General features: G+C 40.0%; 1 protein-coding gene across 5 annotated transcripts in view; it reads right to left on the reverse strand.

The window, feature by feature from the left end:
• The window catches only part of synj1 (synaptojanin 1), a 124,146-nt gene that overhangs the window by 5,964 nt on the left and 100,755 nt on the right, over positions 1 to 17,427 (reverse strand). For 2 of the 5 annotated variants that reach the window (XM_068041070.1, XM_068041071.1), the window contains 5 exons: positions 12,961 to 12,999; positions 11,550 to 11,597; positions 10,368 to 10,438; positions 10,104 to 10,215; positions 6,453 to 6,682 (listed from right to left, as the gene is read on the reverse strand). In XM_068041070.1, the coding sequence (XP_067897171.1) occupies positions 6,453 to 6,682; positions 10,104 to 10,215; positions 10,368 to 10,438; positions 11,550 to 11,597; positions 12,961 to 12,999 (500 nt within the window). The remainder of the gene's footprint in view (positions 1 to 6,452; positions 6,683 to 10,103; positions 10,216 to 10,367; positions 10,439 to 11,549; positions 11,598 to 12,960; positions 13,000 to 17,427) is intronic. The other 3 variants (XM_068041074.1, XM_068041073.1, XM_068041072.1) reach the window with 2 other exon arrangements.

A 17,427-nucleotide genomic window follows, 5' to 3' on the forward strand; every position in this document is an offset into this window, starting at 1 on the left:
GACATCCTACATGGCTGTAGTAAACTATCCCTTGCTCATTCTTCTCGACCAGTCTGCAGCCTTTGACATGATTGACCAGAAGATTCCGCCAATGCCTTTCCTCCGTTGTCCAGATGGGTGAGACTGCCCGCACCTGGTTCCTTTCCAATCTATCCACTCACAGCCAAAGAATTGCCTGCAATGGCTTTCCTTCCCGTTCTCACATCATTACTTCTAGAGTTCCTTCAGGATCTATCCATTGTACCTTCCTATTTCTCAGCTACATGCTGCCTCTTGGCCATAACATCCAAAAACGCACAAGGTTATGCATGTGCGCTGCCGACACACACCTCTATCTCACCATTACCTCACTCCACTCATGCACTGCCTTGATTTATCCAGCTGCTTTTCCAATATCAAGTCCTGAATGTGCAGAACTATCTTCCAATTAAATATTGGAAGGATCAAAGCCAGTCTTCGGTCTGTGCCACAAATTCCATTCCCTAGCCACTGACACTATCCTTATTTTTGGGCACTGACGGAGGCTAAATCAGACAAATCGCAATTTTGACATCCTATTTAATCCTGAGCTGAGCTTCCAGCCCCATCCAAAGTCCTCTTCATCACTAAGACCATCTACTGTTACTTTGACGTCTCTGCCTGTCTCAGCTCATTTGCTGCTGAAACCATCCACTGCCTTGTTACCTCTAGACTCTTAATGCTCTCCTGGCTGGCCTCCAACTTCGCACTCTCTGTAAAAATGAGCTCATTCAAAATTGCCTGTATTTTAACTCACATCTAGTCCCATTCACCCTGTGCTTGCTGACCTACATTGGCTTCTGATTTGCCTCAAATTAAAAATTCTCAAATTCTCTTGTCTTCAAATCCCTTCCAAATTCTCTTGTTTTCAAATCCCTCCATAGCCTCACACTTCCCTATCTCTCCAGCCCTACATCCCTCCCAGATATCTACTCTTCTCCAATTCTGGGCTTTTGCGCATCTTATTTTAAATCAATCCATCACTGGCAGCCATGCCTTCAGCTAACTAGGCCTTCAGCTCTGGAATTCCTTCCTTAAACCCCGCCACCTCTTCCTTAAAGATGCTCTTTAAAATCTGCCTCTTTAACCAAATTTTTGATCACCTGTCTTAATAGCTCATGTGGTTCAGTGTCAAATTTTGTTTGATAATGTTCCCATAAAGTGCCCTTGAGACATTTTATTACGTTAAAGGAGCCATATAAATGCATGTTATTGTTATCAAGTTAAGTAATGAGAGAAGTGAAAGTCTATACTTTTCCACTTCATCTGGGTGGTCATTTAAATTTGTGATGTTCCAGTTTGTTATTGGTCAGCTTCAGTCTTATTTGGGAAAAAAACAGTGGTAACATTACTTTTCCTCTTTAGTTTGATACTTTATCTCTAGATGATACCAAATAACGCTGAAATTAAGCACCATACTGTGCAATACACCAATACCAACTGGAGTAAACTGAATCATGCAGTTTCAATCTGATTGGAAATCTTTAGCATACACAGGAGACCTACCTCCTGTTAGCCTAAGAGAGGACTGAAACCTTGGTCCAAAAAGTGGAAAAGCAGAAGTACAGATTTCAAAGCACAGAAAGATTGTAAGATTGTGTACCAAGCAGGAAAACTTATATTAATATATTATAGGAATAAAAAAAATGGGATGTAACAGGATGACAATTCCAGTTGTAATTGAAAAGGTGTTGTATAGAAGATACTCAGTTACAATATGTTCACTGCTTTGTAATAATACATACAGATTTGTCCTTATTGGTCAGTAGAGGATAAAATTACTGAAATATCCCAATTTTTCACTTAAAGATATTAGTGGATAGGAGTTCCAGACAAACTTGGTACAGTTTGGAAGCAAATGGGAGCAATATACAATTTATTAAAAAACCTTAATGGGTATGTTAGTCTACTTTGTGCTGTTGAAGTGGATGCTGAATTATATTAAAGGAGATACATTTATTTCTAGGCTGCTCACACTTCAACTAACAATTAGAACGTAACATTTTTGACCGGAGAGCCAGAATGATGTACACTGGTCAGCACAAAGCATACACAGGATTTTACCTCTCGGGATGAACCCAATGTTCAAGAAAGAAAGAAATTGTACTATAATCTTGGGATAATTTTGTAATTAGATATTATTTGGCAAGCAATGCAGCTTTAAGATCTCAAAGTTGGAGACATGGAAACATTTAGGAGTTAAGGGGCATTATCAGATGTCATTTCACTAAAAACAAAAACTGATTTATTGATACCACACCCAGAAAACTAAGCTTATGAGGGAATTGCTAACCAGGGAAATATTTCAACCAAGCTTCAAGTTTAACACAATTAAAACATGAGTAGCAATACATCACTTTTCTTCCTTCTGGAAAAATGTTTATGAACCTTTTCTGCAGCTATGTGTAAACTGAATACAATGAAATTTATAAACTAGGTCTAACATACATAATGAATAAAATAAAATTTAAAAGGCTGTGGTAAATATTTAGCAAAATGAGGAAAAGTGCATTTCACAAGACTGGCAAAATTGTTAATGTATGAGGCTTTGCTGTTCATACATCAAACAGTGAAATAAAATGAGCTACTGGAACCACATAGAAAATTGTAAATTAATTCAATACCTTTCACCCTGATGGTTGTTCCTGCTTGTGAGAAAGAGATAGTAAACGTCAGAAAGAGGAAAGCATTAAATAGAAAGTTATTAGCTACTGGACAGCTACTACTCTAACACTAGTCACAAGTTTCCTCCTCTATCAATTTTCCAATGGTGAATATTTACACCATAAGCCAAAATGGATCCCTATTTAAGGTCACTATCATGCACATCATATGTAAAGTTTAAACAGATACAAAACAATTGCTGTTAAGTACAAATACATTTTAATACAGGGAAATGTGATGAGATGCATTTTGGTAGGAGGAATAAGGAGGCCATTTACTGTTTGGAAGAGAGTCACAATGGGATAGAGACGCAAGCGGAACTAGGGGTACAGATTCACAAATCACTAAAAGTAGCAACACAGACCAACAAAGCCACAAATTATGAATGGACTAGACAGGGTATAGAAGATGTTTCCACCTTTAGTGGAGTCCAAACCTAGGGGCCATTAATATAAGATAGTTACTAATAAATCAAACAATGATTTCAGGAAAGTGGTTAGATCGTAGAATTAGCTACCACACGGAATGGTTGAGATGAATAGCATAAATGCACTTAAGGGGAAGTTTGTTAAGCACAGGAGGTAGAAAGGAATAGAAGGATAAGGTGATAGGGTGGCATGAAGTAAGGTGGGAGAAGGCTCATGTAGACCAGAGACTCTTTGGGTCAAATGGCCTTTTGCTCTGCTGTAAAATTCTGTAATTCTATGTAATTGGCAAGTAATTTATCTCTTGCCCTGCTGCCACCGCCACCCCCATCCTAGCCCAACTGACCAAATTTGTCTTCCTTTCATTCCCTCAAGGCGGTACCTCATGCTGAGATGCACTTCCCCAGGTGCCAGTGGCCCTCTGGTAGTTTACCCAAGCTGTGACTTTTCATGCAAGAGGCTGGGTGTTGAGAATCAGTATGCTATTCCTTCATAGACAGCATCACAGCCAAACAAATGTCCACTTGTGAGTGCTTTCCAGCTCAATGAACAGCAATCAGGAGCAGGAAAGATTGGTTAAAATTTTGCCTCCCTAGTTTTGGAGACACTGAGGACAGTTGCAGCACCCCAACAATAAAGTGGAGTTTAAAAATGGACTAAGTTTGTCTAACTAGTTTGCTGTTTTTGTGCTTTAATATTATAAGTAAAACTAGCGTGCATTACCAAACACAACTGAAGACTGGACTATAAAATATACAATATAAATCAAACTGCAATATCCGGCTTAGTCAATAATTAGATTTTCCAATGAAGAGCATAAGTTAATAACTGATTATGCAAAAATCAAAATAGCGTACGGCAAAGAAGGAAGCCAATTCAGCCCATTCTACCTGCTGGCTCCTTTCTAGAACAGTCCAAAACTCAGTCTGCAACCCTGCTCTCTCATCATAGCCCTGGATCTTCCCCTGCTTCTAATATTATCCCACCTTTTCTCAAATGATGCAATGGTCTCTACCTTAACCACTTCCTGTAGCAAAGAATTCCATACTCCAACAACCCTCGGCATAAAGAAACTTCTCACCATTTTACTGGTGATAAAGTAAACTGCTCATTCCATAGTTCTAGTGTCTTCCATTTAAACACAAACTACAGGTGGCATTTCTGCTTTTTTGTTTATTTTCCTTTTATTGGAGCAGGTTAGCTGTTCTTCTTATTCGGGAAAAGGAATGTGGCGCAAGAAATGCAAAAGGATCATAAAGATAGAGAAACAAGTTTTAAAAGGGAATATGAAAAAATGTTTCACACTGGTGACAGGCTAAGCTTCAGTTTTACATTCCCAGACTCAACTTTTAAGTTTAACAATGTCAGACTGCAATCTCTGCCTCCATTTTGTTTTCACTTTCTTTATAGGTTTCAGTTCTGTACTTGTTTTTGCTTTCGGATGAGAGATGTTCATATTTCTGCCATTCAACTAGACCTCCACTAGACATATCTTTAGTTTCTTTACTAGTCCCATTTCCACTCTCTTTGGCCCGCACCACAAACTCTTATCATTTAATCTCTCCTGTCTTCTACCCTATCACAGACCTTCTCCTTTTGTTCTTTTTCTACTCTCCTCCCTTTCACTTGCTTAAAACCTCCTTTTGTTCTTTTTCTACTCTCCTCCCTTTCACTTGCTTAAAACCTATATTTCTAACTTTTCCCAGTTCCGATGCAAGGTCATTGACCTAAAACGTTAACTCCGTATTGCTCTTCACAGGTGCTGCCTGACCTGCTGAGTATTTACAGCACTTTGTTTTTATTTGTTTTACGATTCAAGTTCTGTTGTTCCATGAGGAAAGCGGTCATATTTTAACCACAAAATGAAGCTTCCAATCACAAATATAATGGATTTATTTTATGGTACTAATTTAAGAAAAAGTTTATTGAAGTCATTTAAAAGTACTGAAATACTGGTAACAAACACAGATAAAAGCGTAGGTAACAGATTAATAGGCAGGTGCGAAAGAAACAATTTCAGTAGACCTAGCAATGGGCTGACTCAGTAGCCCCAATTCTAACCACCTGTGCACAAGAATGGGACAACCAGGGGTTAAAAGGGCATTAATGTACTCACTGCTCTGTTCTCACCACGTGTTTAACTGTCTGATTTTGTGAACAGTCAGTGATGCTTGCCACAGGCAAGCATGAGCCTCATGACTATTAAGTTGGGGTCTGATGACTCAATTCGTGATCCAACACAATTTTAATTATGAATAGTGGAAGTTATGCACAGTGATGGACCTGCCAATGAAATGTGTTGTCAAAGGAGCACAGCAAGAAGAGGCCCAAAAGGATGATTTTTGTGGAGATTTTCTTGGGGTCCAGGAGGAACAGAAGTGCTCTTCCAGTCCCTATAAGGAAGCCTTGGGCCTCCCTTGCCCAGGGTCCATGATCCTACCCTGCATTACCACTTGCCTTCGTGCTGGGCAACCAACTCTCAGGTCCCCAGTGGCTGCCCAATATCCTGCTAGTGCTCATTGCCGGGTTCCAGCAGGAGTCCAAGGTTCAGTATGCAAGTGCGGCCCAAGTATTAAAATGGATCTGACTCAAGCCAGCCCTGTCATATGAGCTCACCGTTTACCCTGCCCCCGTCGCTACACTCAGGTCCAGTAACTTGGAGATAGCGGAGACTTAGAGAGAAAGATGTCACAGATTAGTTTCCATGTTTGAATACCGAAGTACAGGGTAAGGAAGATGAAGATGTTCTGCTCACCAAGTTAGTTCACAGTCAATAGGAGAACAACTAGTTCACTGGCTTTTTCGTCTTGTGTGATATGAAGTTACTTTGAATCTGGAACACATTTTCTATAAGAACATGCAGGAATGTTCTACTGAAATATGTTTTTCCAATTATACAGTAAAAGCTTTGTTATCCAGCACTTCACCAATTAGCAAGCTCTATTATTCGGAATTTCCAAAATCTCCTAAAGCTCTCCTGGGCTGAGTTTTCCCGACTGCAGTCAATTGTTCTCAGCATTAGTTAGTGATGCTTGTTGGAAACTGCTGACTCGCGCGTGTACTACAGGTATATTGGCGCACTGACCCCAAAGGATTAAGGGAAAATTAAAAATTGGACTTCCAAATGCTGGGCCCTGGGTATCCTTCGGTCTTCCGGTGATAATTTTGGAACGGAAGTCCGGATCTCTATGCTTTGGTAAGTACAACTCTTGATTAACCGTAATTTTTGATTATCCGGTACCTCTCAGGTCCAGCATATGCTGGATAACAAAGCTTTTACTGTGCTTACTTTATACATACATGAAAGTAACGTTATTTAATAGATACCACTGTGTTACTACTCACCTGCTCTGCAGTAACAGGTTCTATTGGCAGGTTCTGTGCAGATTTGCTGCGGGGTGGAGCCTGCGGTGCTAGATGATCTAAGCTATGAAAAGGGGGTGGTGTCTGAGAAATAGGTTTCAAACCAACAGGTTTAAGAGGCTCCTGTAGCTTCTGGGAACTTATTGGGGGAGGCTGCAGTGGAAGAGGGGTAGCAACCTTTGGCTTGAGTGGTTCCGGCAACAGCATTGGTGCTAAATAACAGACAGAAAAGGGGTTAGATGACATTTACTTATTACTTTAAAGTGATATTTAAGATCCCTTTGCATCTATAATTTTGAAGATCAGTAAGTTTGAGCTAGATTTCAATATTTACAAAAAGTGAGAACTGGGTAACTCAAAATGCATCATTAAAAAAATCTTTTTTAAAAGAAGTTTTCGCATCACAAACCAGAATTACTCATTTTCCACAGATCTGACTAGGTCTTTCAGAACTGATAACAGGACAGAAGTGAAAACATCAGCAGTTAATACTACATAATGCCTTAAATAAAAACAGAAAATTCTGGAGATGCTAAGCAGGTCAGGCAGTGCCTATGGGGAGAGACAGAGAAAAACATAGTTAATGTCTCAGGCCGATGACCTTTCATCAGTTCTGACAAAAGGTCCTCCACTTGAAACGTTAACTCTTTCTCTCTCCACAGATGCTACCTGACTTGCTATTGTCAGCATTTTTGGTTTTTATTTCAGACTTCCAACATCTGCAGTATTTTGCTTCTGCTGCAAAGCTTACTGATGACAGACTGTAGCAGATTATATTATCAGCTGGTAGAGTTAAAGAGCAAGCTACAAGATGACAATAATTCAGTCGTGCGTAACAGTAAATGAACTGTTCTCTCAAATCTCACACAAACTTTCTGCATGAAACTTTAAGTAAATAAAGAATAAATTGGAGTTTATTCTTCATTGAGTTCTTGTTCAGTACTGTAAACACCCAACATTAAGATCCAAGCTGCAATTCTGATGGGTATGAATTCCAGTCCAAGTCTTTGCAATTTGAAGATTGTATTTTGAATTCAACACAATAGACTGTAATTGGTAAGGATTAGCAAAATGATTTAGAATATCGAGAGGAAATCTAAGATGCAATAAATATACTTCTTTACATAAAAAATTGTGGCCTCCCCTCCTGATGGCATCAACTGTCTGCTGGGCCATAGCTGCACATGACGACATGGCATGCTATTTTAAGGAGCAGATGGATTTGGGTGCTTGGGTAGATATGATCATTAAACTTTATTTTGAAACTCTTCATCTAAGATAGTTCACTCACTTCTCAATGAGCATTGCTTCCCTTCGTTATTTATCTTGGCAGCAAAAGGAATACTCAACCCAAACGATTTAACATTTCACACCCAAAATAAAGACACTCATTTAAAATAAAGCAATAAAAACAAAAGGATGGTAACCAGTATTGTGATTGTTAAAGGATTTTTTTTTTTTTTTAAAGGCAAACTGATCCCAAAGTGCAATGATAGGACAATAGCTTATGTTCATGATTGATTTCAATTGGGTCATGGAGGGAGAAAGGAAAGTGGGTGGCGGGGCAGAGGGAATAAGAGAGAGTGCAGTCAAGGGCCATAGCTGTGATTCCATTTCTATATGGCAATCTGGGCGAACCACAGGCATTGGCGTTTTGTTATTACAAAGTATCTATCTGGGGAATAAGATACTAGTGGTCACCAAATGAGAACCAACAACTCTTCACAGTCTTAACCACTTTATTCAGTCATGACTAAACAGTATTCAGGAAGGGGAAAAAAAGTGCCTGGACTGCCAGAATGCTGACTAGAGCCCTGATACCCGACCCCGGGTGCGGGTTGGGTCGAGTTGCACTTCTGGGTCCGACATTTGGGCTCGGGTCGGGTCGGGCCGGGTTGGACACGCTCTATCACAGGTAAGTGGCTCCACTGTTAATTTAATTTTTGGACTAGAAAGGTGGTTTTGTTAGTTATTTTAAGCTGTGCAGATCAGCAAGAAAGTGAAAAATGGAAGGCAAGTTAACTGATGATCGGGTCGGGCGCGGGAAAAAATGGAAGGACTCGGGACAGGTTGGGTTTTTTTTTTGCAGACTCAAGCAGGCCTTTAATGCGGACTACAACTCTAGTGGAATTCAATAGTTACCCCCACGTCAGGAAAGTCAATAGGCCTGCCGCCGAGACTCAAAAAATGGCACCCGCATGCCAAAGAGTCACCGCAATCTCCCACGTGGTGGCTCATTTAAATAGCCGTTGTGGCCCGCTCCCACCACCCCCAAATTATGTGGAGGGGCCGGGCTGTCCGTCGCCGGAAATGGCGTCAGCTACCTGTGCGTAGTCGCCCTTTTTGAAGGGCAGCCAGCCCTGCCGGAATATTTAAATTTTTAATGATACACCTGCCCAAAATTTATCAGATAAATTTCTAACGACCTTTTCCCACCACCCACCCCCCCCCGCAATAACAATTAACTATTTGCCCTTCCCCACCGAAAAAACATTTACATTTTAAATCTGATCCGCTCCCTCCAGACTGTACGTTTAACGTTCACCCCTTCCCACCATCGCCTACACCCATTACGTTTATTTGACCTCCCCCACCCCACCACACTGAAAATCTTAACTCCACCCCCTCCCCACCAGTGTCACGCCTACTTTCCCCAAACGGGGAATTGAAGGTGCGGCAGTGCTGGCCGCCGCACTGAGGATCACGACAGGTCCGAAGATTAAAAAGTAAGTTTATTTAAATTTATTTATCCCGTTCATTTAAATACTATAATTCAGTTTCCGTTGCCCAAGGGCAGTGGGACCACAACAGAGCCTCACCACGACCGGGAGGATTGGGCCGGGCCCTCCCGGTGTCAGCCTCTGTGGCGGGCTTCTGCTGGAACAATCTGCTGCACCACCAGCAGCCCCACCCCCACCCAGTCACAGAGCCAGACATCGTGGGCTTGGTAAAATACAGCCATAATATCAAGACATCCTGTTCGACTGTCAGTTGAGCTTCAAACTCCGCATCTTATCCTTTACTAAAGCTGCTTGTTTCTTATTGCAAAACATTGCTCACCTCTGGCACTGAAACCTTTTATTGCTTCAAAAATCAATTGCTCTAATGTCCTTCTTGATGGCCACCATTTAACAAACTCCAAATGAAGCAACACGACCATCACCCCTGTCCAACCCAATCTGTGCTACCTCCTCCAGCACCCTTTGGTTCTCTGATTCTGGCCATTTGTTCATTGTCACCTCTCTCTGCCTCAACCACTGGTAGCAAAGTCTTTGGCCCGATCTTTGGAACAACCTCATTAAATCCCTGCACTTTTTTTCTATTTCCATCTTTAAAAGGTGTTTCAAAATCCAACTTTCTGACCAAGCTTTTGTTCACCCCACCTAATCTCTTTTCATGGTTTGACGTCCAGACCCCAAATCATTTTCTCTTCCTCCCCATCCCCCAACTCAGTAAAGTATCTTTAGGCATTTTCTAAGTTAAAGTCAATAGATAATTGCAAATCATTATCATTGACCAACTTTTGGGTAGAAAGGGAAGGAAACTACAAAGGAAGAGTAAAAAGAATTGGAAACTAGAACATTAGGAATATTATACAAACTGTTTTACATTAATATTCTCAAAAATACACACCTTTTGATACTTCTGGATTTTTACTCGGAGTTTCTGAGAGCGGTACACCTACAGTGGGCTTGGTAGGAACATTAGCCGGTGCACTGATAACCCCGGCTCGTGGTGGTATGCTCTGTAATGAAAGAGAACTGTTATGCAACTAAAAGCTTCAAATAATTTTCTCCACATTAGAATTGGAGCAGAAGCAATTAATTCTCCCCCTCTGGTTACATTGAATGCACAACATATCTGAATATTTTCTCTATTGAACTCTAACGAACATACCGGCCTGGATGCAGCACCAGCTCCTGCACTAGCTGAATTCAAGATTGCTTGTGGAGATGGCTGCCCACGGCCTGTAGAAAAATAGAAAGCACTGGGTAGCATCAAATTTTTATTTTCGTCTTTACACTTAAAAAAAAAATTGCATTTCACATTAGATAGAGGTTTACCTTCTAGTTCTTTTCTGGTTTGTGTTAGGTTTTTTGGTACTATGCAGCACATGGAGGGAATTAAGCAAAGTTCACATTGATTGCTGTCCTGAATGCTTATTCATTAATGTACAGATTTACACATTCAACAATAGTAAATCAGTCATTTCAAGCTTCAATTTTAAAAAACAAAATCAGATTTGTTTTACACCTCCTATTGAAATACCTCTTTAAGGTATTCAGTTTAGATGCCACTTTAAATTGGGTAGACAAATGTAAAATCAGATTTTATTAGAAATTGAATGCTTAATTGTAAGTGTAGTGAAGCTTATCCAATATATTAAACTACTGTGCTTTGCAATTTAAAAAAGATGACTGTTTTGGTGCATTATTTTTGAATTTTAGCTTTGTGTGAATAAAAACTTGTTATGGAAATTCTAGATCATCAGTCTTGTAGTCAGAAAAGAGTGACACCTTAGTCAACAGCTATGCAGTCAGTGATTCATAGCTAATGCTCACAGCTACAGCCTTGACTGAGAATTGATTAAACTGGGGTGGGGGGGGAAAGAGAGAAGAGAAAAGAAAAAAGAGAGGGAGAGAGAGAGAGAGAGGCATAGCAAAAGTTGGGGGTGGGGTGAGGTGGCGGAAGGAAGTGGAAGAGAAAGGGAGGGCTGGTGGGAGGAGAAGAGTGAATGAAAGAGATTCATGTATGCCTGGCACTAGATCCTATCACCATCTTTGGGCACTATATTTCAAACAACCATTCAGAAATCATTCTGTATACCTGCAGCATGCTGTTTTATTTTTAAAGTTATGTTCTGCTTTCATGGAAAGATCGCAAGTTTCCATTCCATTGAAATGTTGAAGTGAAGAGAACACAAGCCACAAAGTCCCACAGACAAATCAAGTTAACATCATAGCTTTATGCATGCAAGAACTAATTATTTCTAACAGTTATTTTTAACACAAACTTACAAGAATTCCTTCATTTAACTCTAACACATTATACTTCTGTTATATCACAAACAAGAGTTACCTTCCATTTCCTTTCTAGCTAACCCTGGACTGACAGGTGCCCCAGGACCTTATGAAAAAAAAGAAAATATGTTCTCTACACAGAAACCATCACAACGGACATATCAAGGGCAGAAAACAGAAAAGTAAATCAAGCCAAAACACAGGTGAAATTCTAACCATTTACACAGCAGCAGGCTTACCCATTTACCTTTTACAAAAGCAGTTGCACAGTAAACAAGAAGGTACTCACTGAGGATGAAGATAGAGTATTCTACAGATATCATGACATGAGCTAATATTGAGTTTCCAATAGACAATTAATGGGAGCAGTAGTCAAGCAGAACTAAGCAGAGTGGGGAGCAACACTTTGTGCAGTGTAGTATTAATGTTTAAGGTATTACTGTGGCTTTTTTGATTTCATTAGCATGCTGCTTCTGATTGCAGCCTTTGTATTGAGCCAACAATGAGTCACAATCTCTTAAAGATCCCAAAACAAAAGGAAAATATTAATGAAGATGGAGTTTCTGCAACTTGGCCAAAATGGAAGCGAAATAGCTCATCAAGTACAAGATTTGGAAATATTAGATCTCATCTGTGATAGGGAAATCAAACACAATCTGTTGATAACAAAAGTGGTCAAATTACTTCCATTGTTCAGTCTTGCTCCCATTTTATATTGATCAGAAGCAGACAAAAGCTACCCATCAGTGATTATTTTGTCAGGTAAGAATTCTAATTGAAAACAGAAATCGCAAAATTGGTGCATTGACAATCTAGCTCAATTATTAATAGTATTTTCCCTATGCAAAATCAAAGGAATGTTGTCTTAAAAGTCACTACAATGAAAAATACTATTCTTCATCAATGGAATGGGGAAGAGGTGGTGATGGTCATCAATTATTCTTACATAACAATGCACTTATTACTGATGCATTAACTTTGATGATTAGACCCTGGTCATCAAATGAGCAAAGCAAGTTTGAAATATCTCATCAGTGCTGTACAATTTAATTATTGGTTGCATTGCAAGTTACATGCGAAGCTACATATTGGGTGTGTGCCACTTAAGCTGAGATGATAAGGTCATGTTATCATTTGTGTGCTGAGAGGAAAATGCGAATTTCTTCCAGAGATAAAAAAAATGAAAGGGTAAGTCACACCCACATTGTTCTCTTCCTGTTAACGCTGACAAATTGATAAGAGCAGGTTACAGGCCAGTACACTCTTGAATTGAGAATGGTTTGGGATCTTCAGAGACATGATGCAAAAAAGTAAATCTTTTTTTTTTAAATAAAGAAAACCTACTTTACTGAAGAACGGAAGAAACAATTTCAGTTCTACACACAGCATTCAGAATATCTTGTAGGTGTAAATACAAGTGAGCATTTAGGGAAATGCATCATAATGTCTCATTTAAATTTTTTTTTTACCTTTAAACTCTTTCCTAGTAGGTGCTGGGCTTCGAGCTCCTTAGTGAAGCAAGAGGATGATAGTGAAGAAAGGAAATTAGTATTTGTGAAGCAGGCGCAGGCTTGGTCTTAATAAAGAAACAGGTAAAGCCATACACACTTGAGACTTAAGTATTTAGAAAAATGTATTCTTGTCTACAGGCATTAAATACTTCATCTGAAAAGCCTTAACTCGTGCAATAGCAAATGGATCATATAAATTTCTCTGAAGTTTGTAACTTCGTCTTTTTAAAAGTCTGAAAAATGCATTGATATGGACCACTGTAACTGTCAATTAAGAAAAAAAAAAAATCGGAGCATCCACCCAAGCTGGTTATATCATATTGGTTCTCTGAGCATATACTGTGATCAAACTGGCTAAGCTTGTTAACGGAGTAAATTCTGCCCATCATAACATAAGAAATAGGAGCAGGAGTAGGCCATTAGGCCCCTCAAGCCTGCCCCGCCATTCAATAAGATCATGGCTGATCTGCCCCAGACCTCAACTCCTCTTTCGTGCCAGCTCCTCATAGCCCTCAACTCCCCGATATTTCAAAAATCTATCTACTTCCTCTTTAAATACTTTCAGTGATCTAGCCTCCACAACTCTCTGGGATAGAGAATTCCAGACATTCACTACCCTCAGAAGAAATTCCTTCGCATCTCAGTTTTAAATGAGTGTCCCCTTATTCTGTAACTATGTCCCCTAGTTTGAGATTCCCCCACTAGTGGAAACATCTTCTCAACATCTACCCTGTCAAGCCCCCTCAGAATCTTGTACGTTTCAATAAGATCACCCCTCATTCTTCTAAACTCTAATGAATAAAGTCCGAACCTGTTTAGCTGTTCTCGATAAGTCAACCCCTTCATCCCAGGAATCAGCCTAGTGAATCTCTTTTGAATTGCCTCCAATGCCAGTATAGCACCACAGCCTCACAGCTCCAGCGACCCGGGTTCAATTCTGGGTACTGCCTGTGTGGAGTTTGCAAGTTCTCCCCGTGTCTGCGTGGGTTTTCGCCGTGTACTCCGGTTTCCTCCCACCACCAAAGACTTGCAGGTTGATAGGTAAATTGGCCATTATAAATTGCCCCTAGTATAGGTAGGGGAATATAGGGACAGGTGGGGATGTGGTAGGAATATGGGATTAATGTAGGATTCGAATAAATGGGTGGTTGATGGTCGGCACAGACTCGGTGGGCCGAAGGGCCTGTTTCAGTGCTGTATCTCTAAATAAATAAAAAAATAAATAAATACGGGGACCAAAACTGTACACAGTATTCCAGGTGTGGCCTCACCAACACCCTGTACAGTTGTAACAAGACTTCCATATTTTTAAACCCCAACCCCCAAGCAATAAGGCCAAAATTCATTTGCCTTCTTAATTACTTGCTGCACCTGCATGCTAATTTTTTGTGTTTCATGCACAAGAACACCCAGATCCCTCTGTACTGCACTTTTTTGGAGTGTCTCTCCATTTAAATAATAGTCTGCCTTTTGTTTCTTCTAACCAAAGTGCATTACCTCAAACTTTCCTAGATTAAACTCCATCTGCCAAGTGTTTGCCCACTCACTGAACTTATCTATATCCCCTTGCAGATTTCTTATATTCTCATCACAACATGCCCTCCCACCTATTTTTGTACCGTCAGCAAATATGGATATATTACGCTCTGCGCCCTCCTCCAAGTCAGCCCTCCCACCTATTTTTGTACCGTCAGCAAATATGGATATATTACGCTCTGCGCCCTCCTCCAAGTCATTAATATATAGTAAATAATTGAGGCCCTAGGACTGATCCTTGTGGCACTCCAATAGTTATGTCTTTCCAACCTGAAAAGGACCCATTAATCCCAACTCTCTGTCTTCGGTGAATTAACCAATCCTCAAGCCATGCTAATAATACATTACCCCCAATACCGTGAGCTCCTATCTTGTGCAACATCTTTTATGTGGCACCTTATCAAATGCCTTCAGGAAACCCAAATACACTACATCTACTTGAGCTCATCTGCTGCTGAAACATTTATCCATGCATTTGTTACCTCTGGACCTGACTATTCCAACACACTCCTAGCCAGACTCCCACTTTCTACCTCTATAATAAACCTGTCATCCAAAACTCTGCTGTTCTAACTCTCACTAAATCCCGTTCACTCATCATCCCTGTGCTTGCTGATCTACAGTGGCTCCCAGTTAAGCAACATTTTAATTTTAAAATTCCCTCCACGGCCTTGACCCTTCCTATCTCTGTAATTGCCTTCAGCGCTACAATCCTCCAAGATATCTGCACTCCTCCAGTTCTGGCTCTTGAGCATTCTTGATTTTAATCACTCCACTTTGAGCAAATGGGTCTTCAGCTGCCAAAGCCCTAAATCTCTGAAAGTACCACCCCAAGCCTCTTCCCTTCTTTACTCTTTTAAAATGATCTTTAATGCTCTTTGACCGACCTTTTGGTCATCTGTCCCACTCTGTGGCTTAGTGTAAATTTTTGCTTCATAATGCTCCTGTGACACACCTTGGGACGTTTTACTACATTCAAGGCCCTATTATAAGTACTAGATGGTGTTGTAGTAGAGTAGCCTTTAAAGGTTTGAACAGAGCAAACTACTCAAAATAATATAGGATGCAACAAAGTGAATAATACAAATAGATTAAGGAGACACATCTTTGTCAAAAACATATGCATATCTAGGAAGTATGCATGAATTATATATTATTCTGTCAAGAATCCAATTAGTAATATTTACTGTAGCAGCGCAACGTCCAGAAATCCCAGTAAATCCAATAGTCGGAATGTGCTTTGCGTCTTTTGGACGCAGCGCATCTATCACAGTTTAGATAACTATTTTTCTTTGGATCTCTTGTCAGTGGTCTTGTTTCCTACTACTACCAAACTGTACACATTCTAGACACACCAAGACTACAGAAAGGATGAGTGATCAAAAGAACTCTTTTGCTTCCCTCATTCTATTTTTAAAGCAACGGGACTCCCATTTTCTCTTCACATGTAGCAATACAGCATCCACCAATAAATCTCAGAGAATGGCTCTCCACCCATTCACAATCACAGAATAATTGTAAAACTCAAAAATGGACATAATTTCAATAGCAGAGGATAACCCCCTGCAGGATTTTCTACATTTCACTATAAAATCAGACACACAAGTTGACATAAAAGTTGCTTATATTAGTGGTTTCCACTTTAGTTCAAAAAGATTAATAAACTGTTAATTTGCATTTTTGAAGCTACAGGGATTGTTACGCCACCTATAGGTATTCAGCCCCAAAGAAAAACAAAGATCATTGGTTTTTGGAAATGCAGGAAGTATCAGTGGATTTCTCATGTTTTTATTTACTCTCTGATCTGTATCCCCTGATCAGTCTATATTTCTATATGTAGGAAGCATTTTTGCCTCAGTAATTGGATGCATATTAGCTATCTTTTTTTGCAATGCTCAAAGGTAGTAACCGATTTTTCAGGATTTCAGCATTTTAAATCTGAGTATTACAATTTCTCGACTCTAATTCATGACAGAGTAGAACTTCTGTGGAATAGTAAATACAAGTAAAGAGTTTCTGATGATTACCATGGTTCAATACAGCTTAAATCAGACAATCAATAGTGGTTCACTATTTATGAAGCAATATATCATGATTGATTTGAGTAACAAATATAACATACCTTATGATACTGAAAGATGCATGATTCACACATAAGTAAATATACAATTCCAATCTATCACTTTAGTTGTTCTTCCATTTGCAAAACTGCTTATTCCCCATTATGTACAATCTGATATTTGGTTTGTTCAATGCCCCTCAATCCCCACAAAGGATTTGCAGTATCTTAAAATTCAAACACTTCCAATTGTGTAGTAGCACTCTTGCCTCAGTCAAAGATTGTAGTTCAAGCTCTACTCCAGAGGCTTCAAGGACATAAGTCAGTATTGCGCTGAAATGTCAGCCTGAAGTGCTGCACTGTTGGAAGTTCCATATTTTAGATGAGACATTGGGCTGAATTTTATAAGCCCACCGCGGGGCAATAAAAACTAGCGGCTCCCCACACAGGCTGCATGCCAAAGAGCCGCCACGGTTCATTTAAATCACCGGGCGGGCCACCTCCCCCTACCCCGATCATGTGGAGGGGATAGGCTGTCCATCCCCAGCAATGGTGTCAGCTGCCTGTGCGCAGGCGCTGACAATATTTTTTAAAGGGCAGTCATCCCTACTGGGAAATTTCAATATTTAAAGTTAAATGTAATTTTTTTTTTAAATCCCTTTTGTCCCTCTCCCACAATAATAAATTAATGTGTCCTTTCTCTCTCCAAAACACTTACTTTTACCGTCTAACTTCCCTTACCCCACCCCCCTCCCCCAATCTTTCACCTACAACCCTTCCCACTATCCCTAACGCACAATGTTAATTTGACTCAGTTACCCCCACCCCCC

Source organism: Heterodontus francisci, chromosome 10, assembly GCF_036365525.1.
Source record: "Heterodontus francisci isolate sHetFra1 chromosome 10, sHetFra1.hap1, whole genome shotgun sequence".
Lineage (NCBI taxonomy): Eukaryota > Metazoa > Chordata > Chondrichthyes > Heterodontiformes > Heterodontidae > Heterodontus > Heterodontus francisci.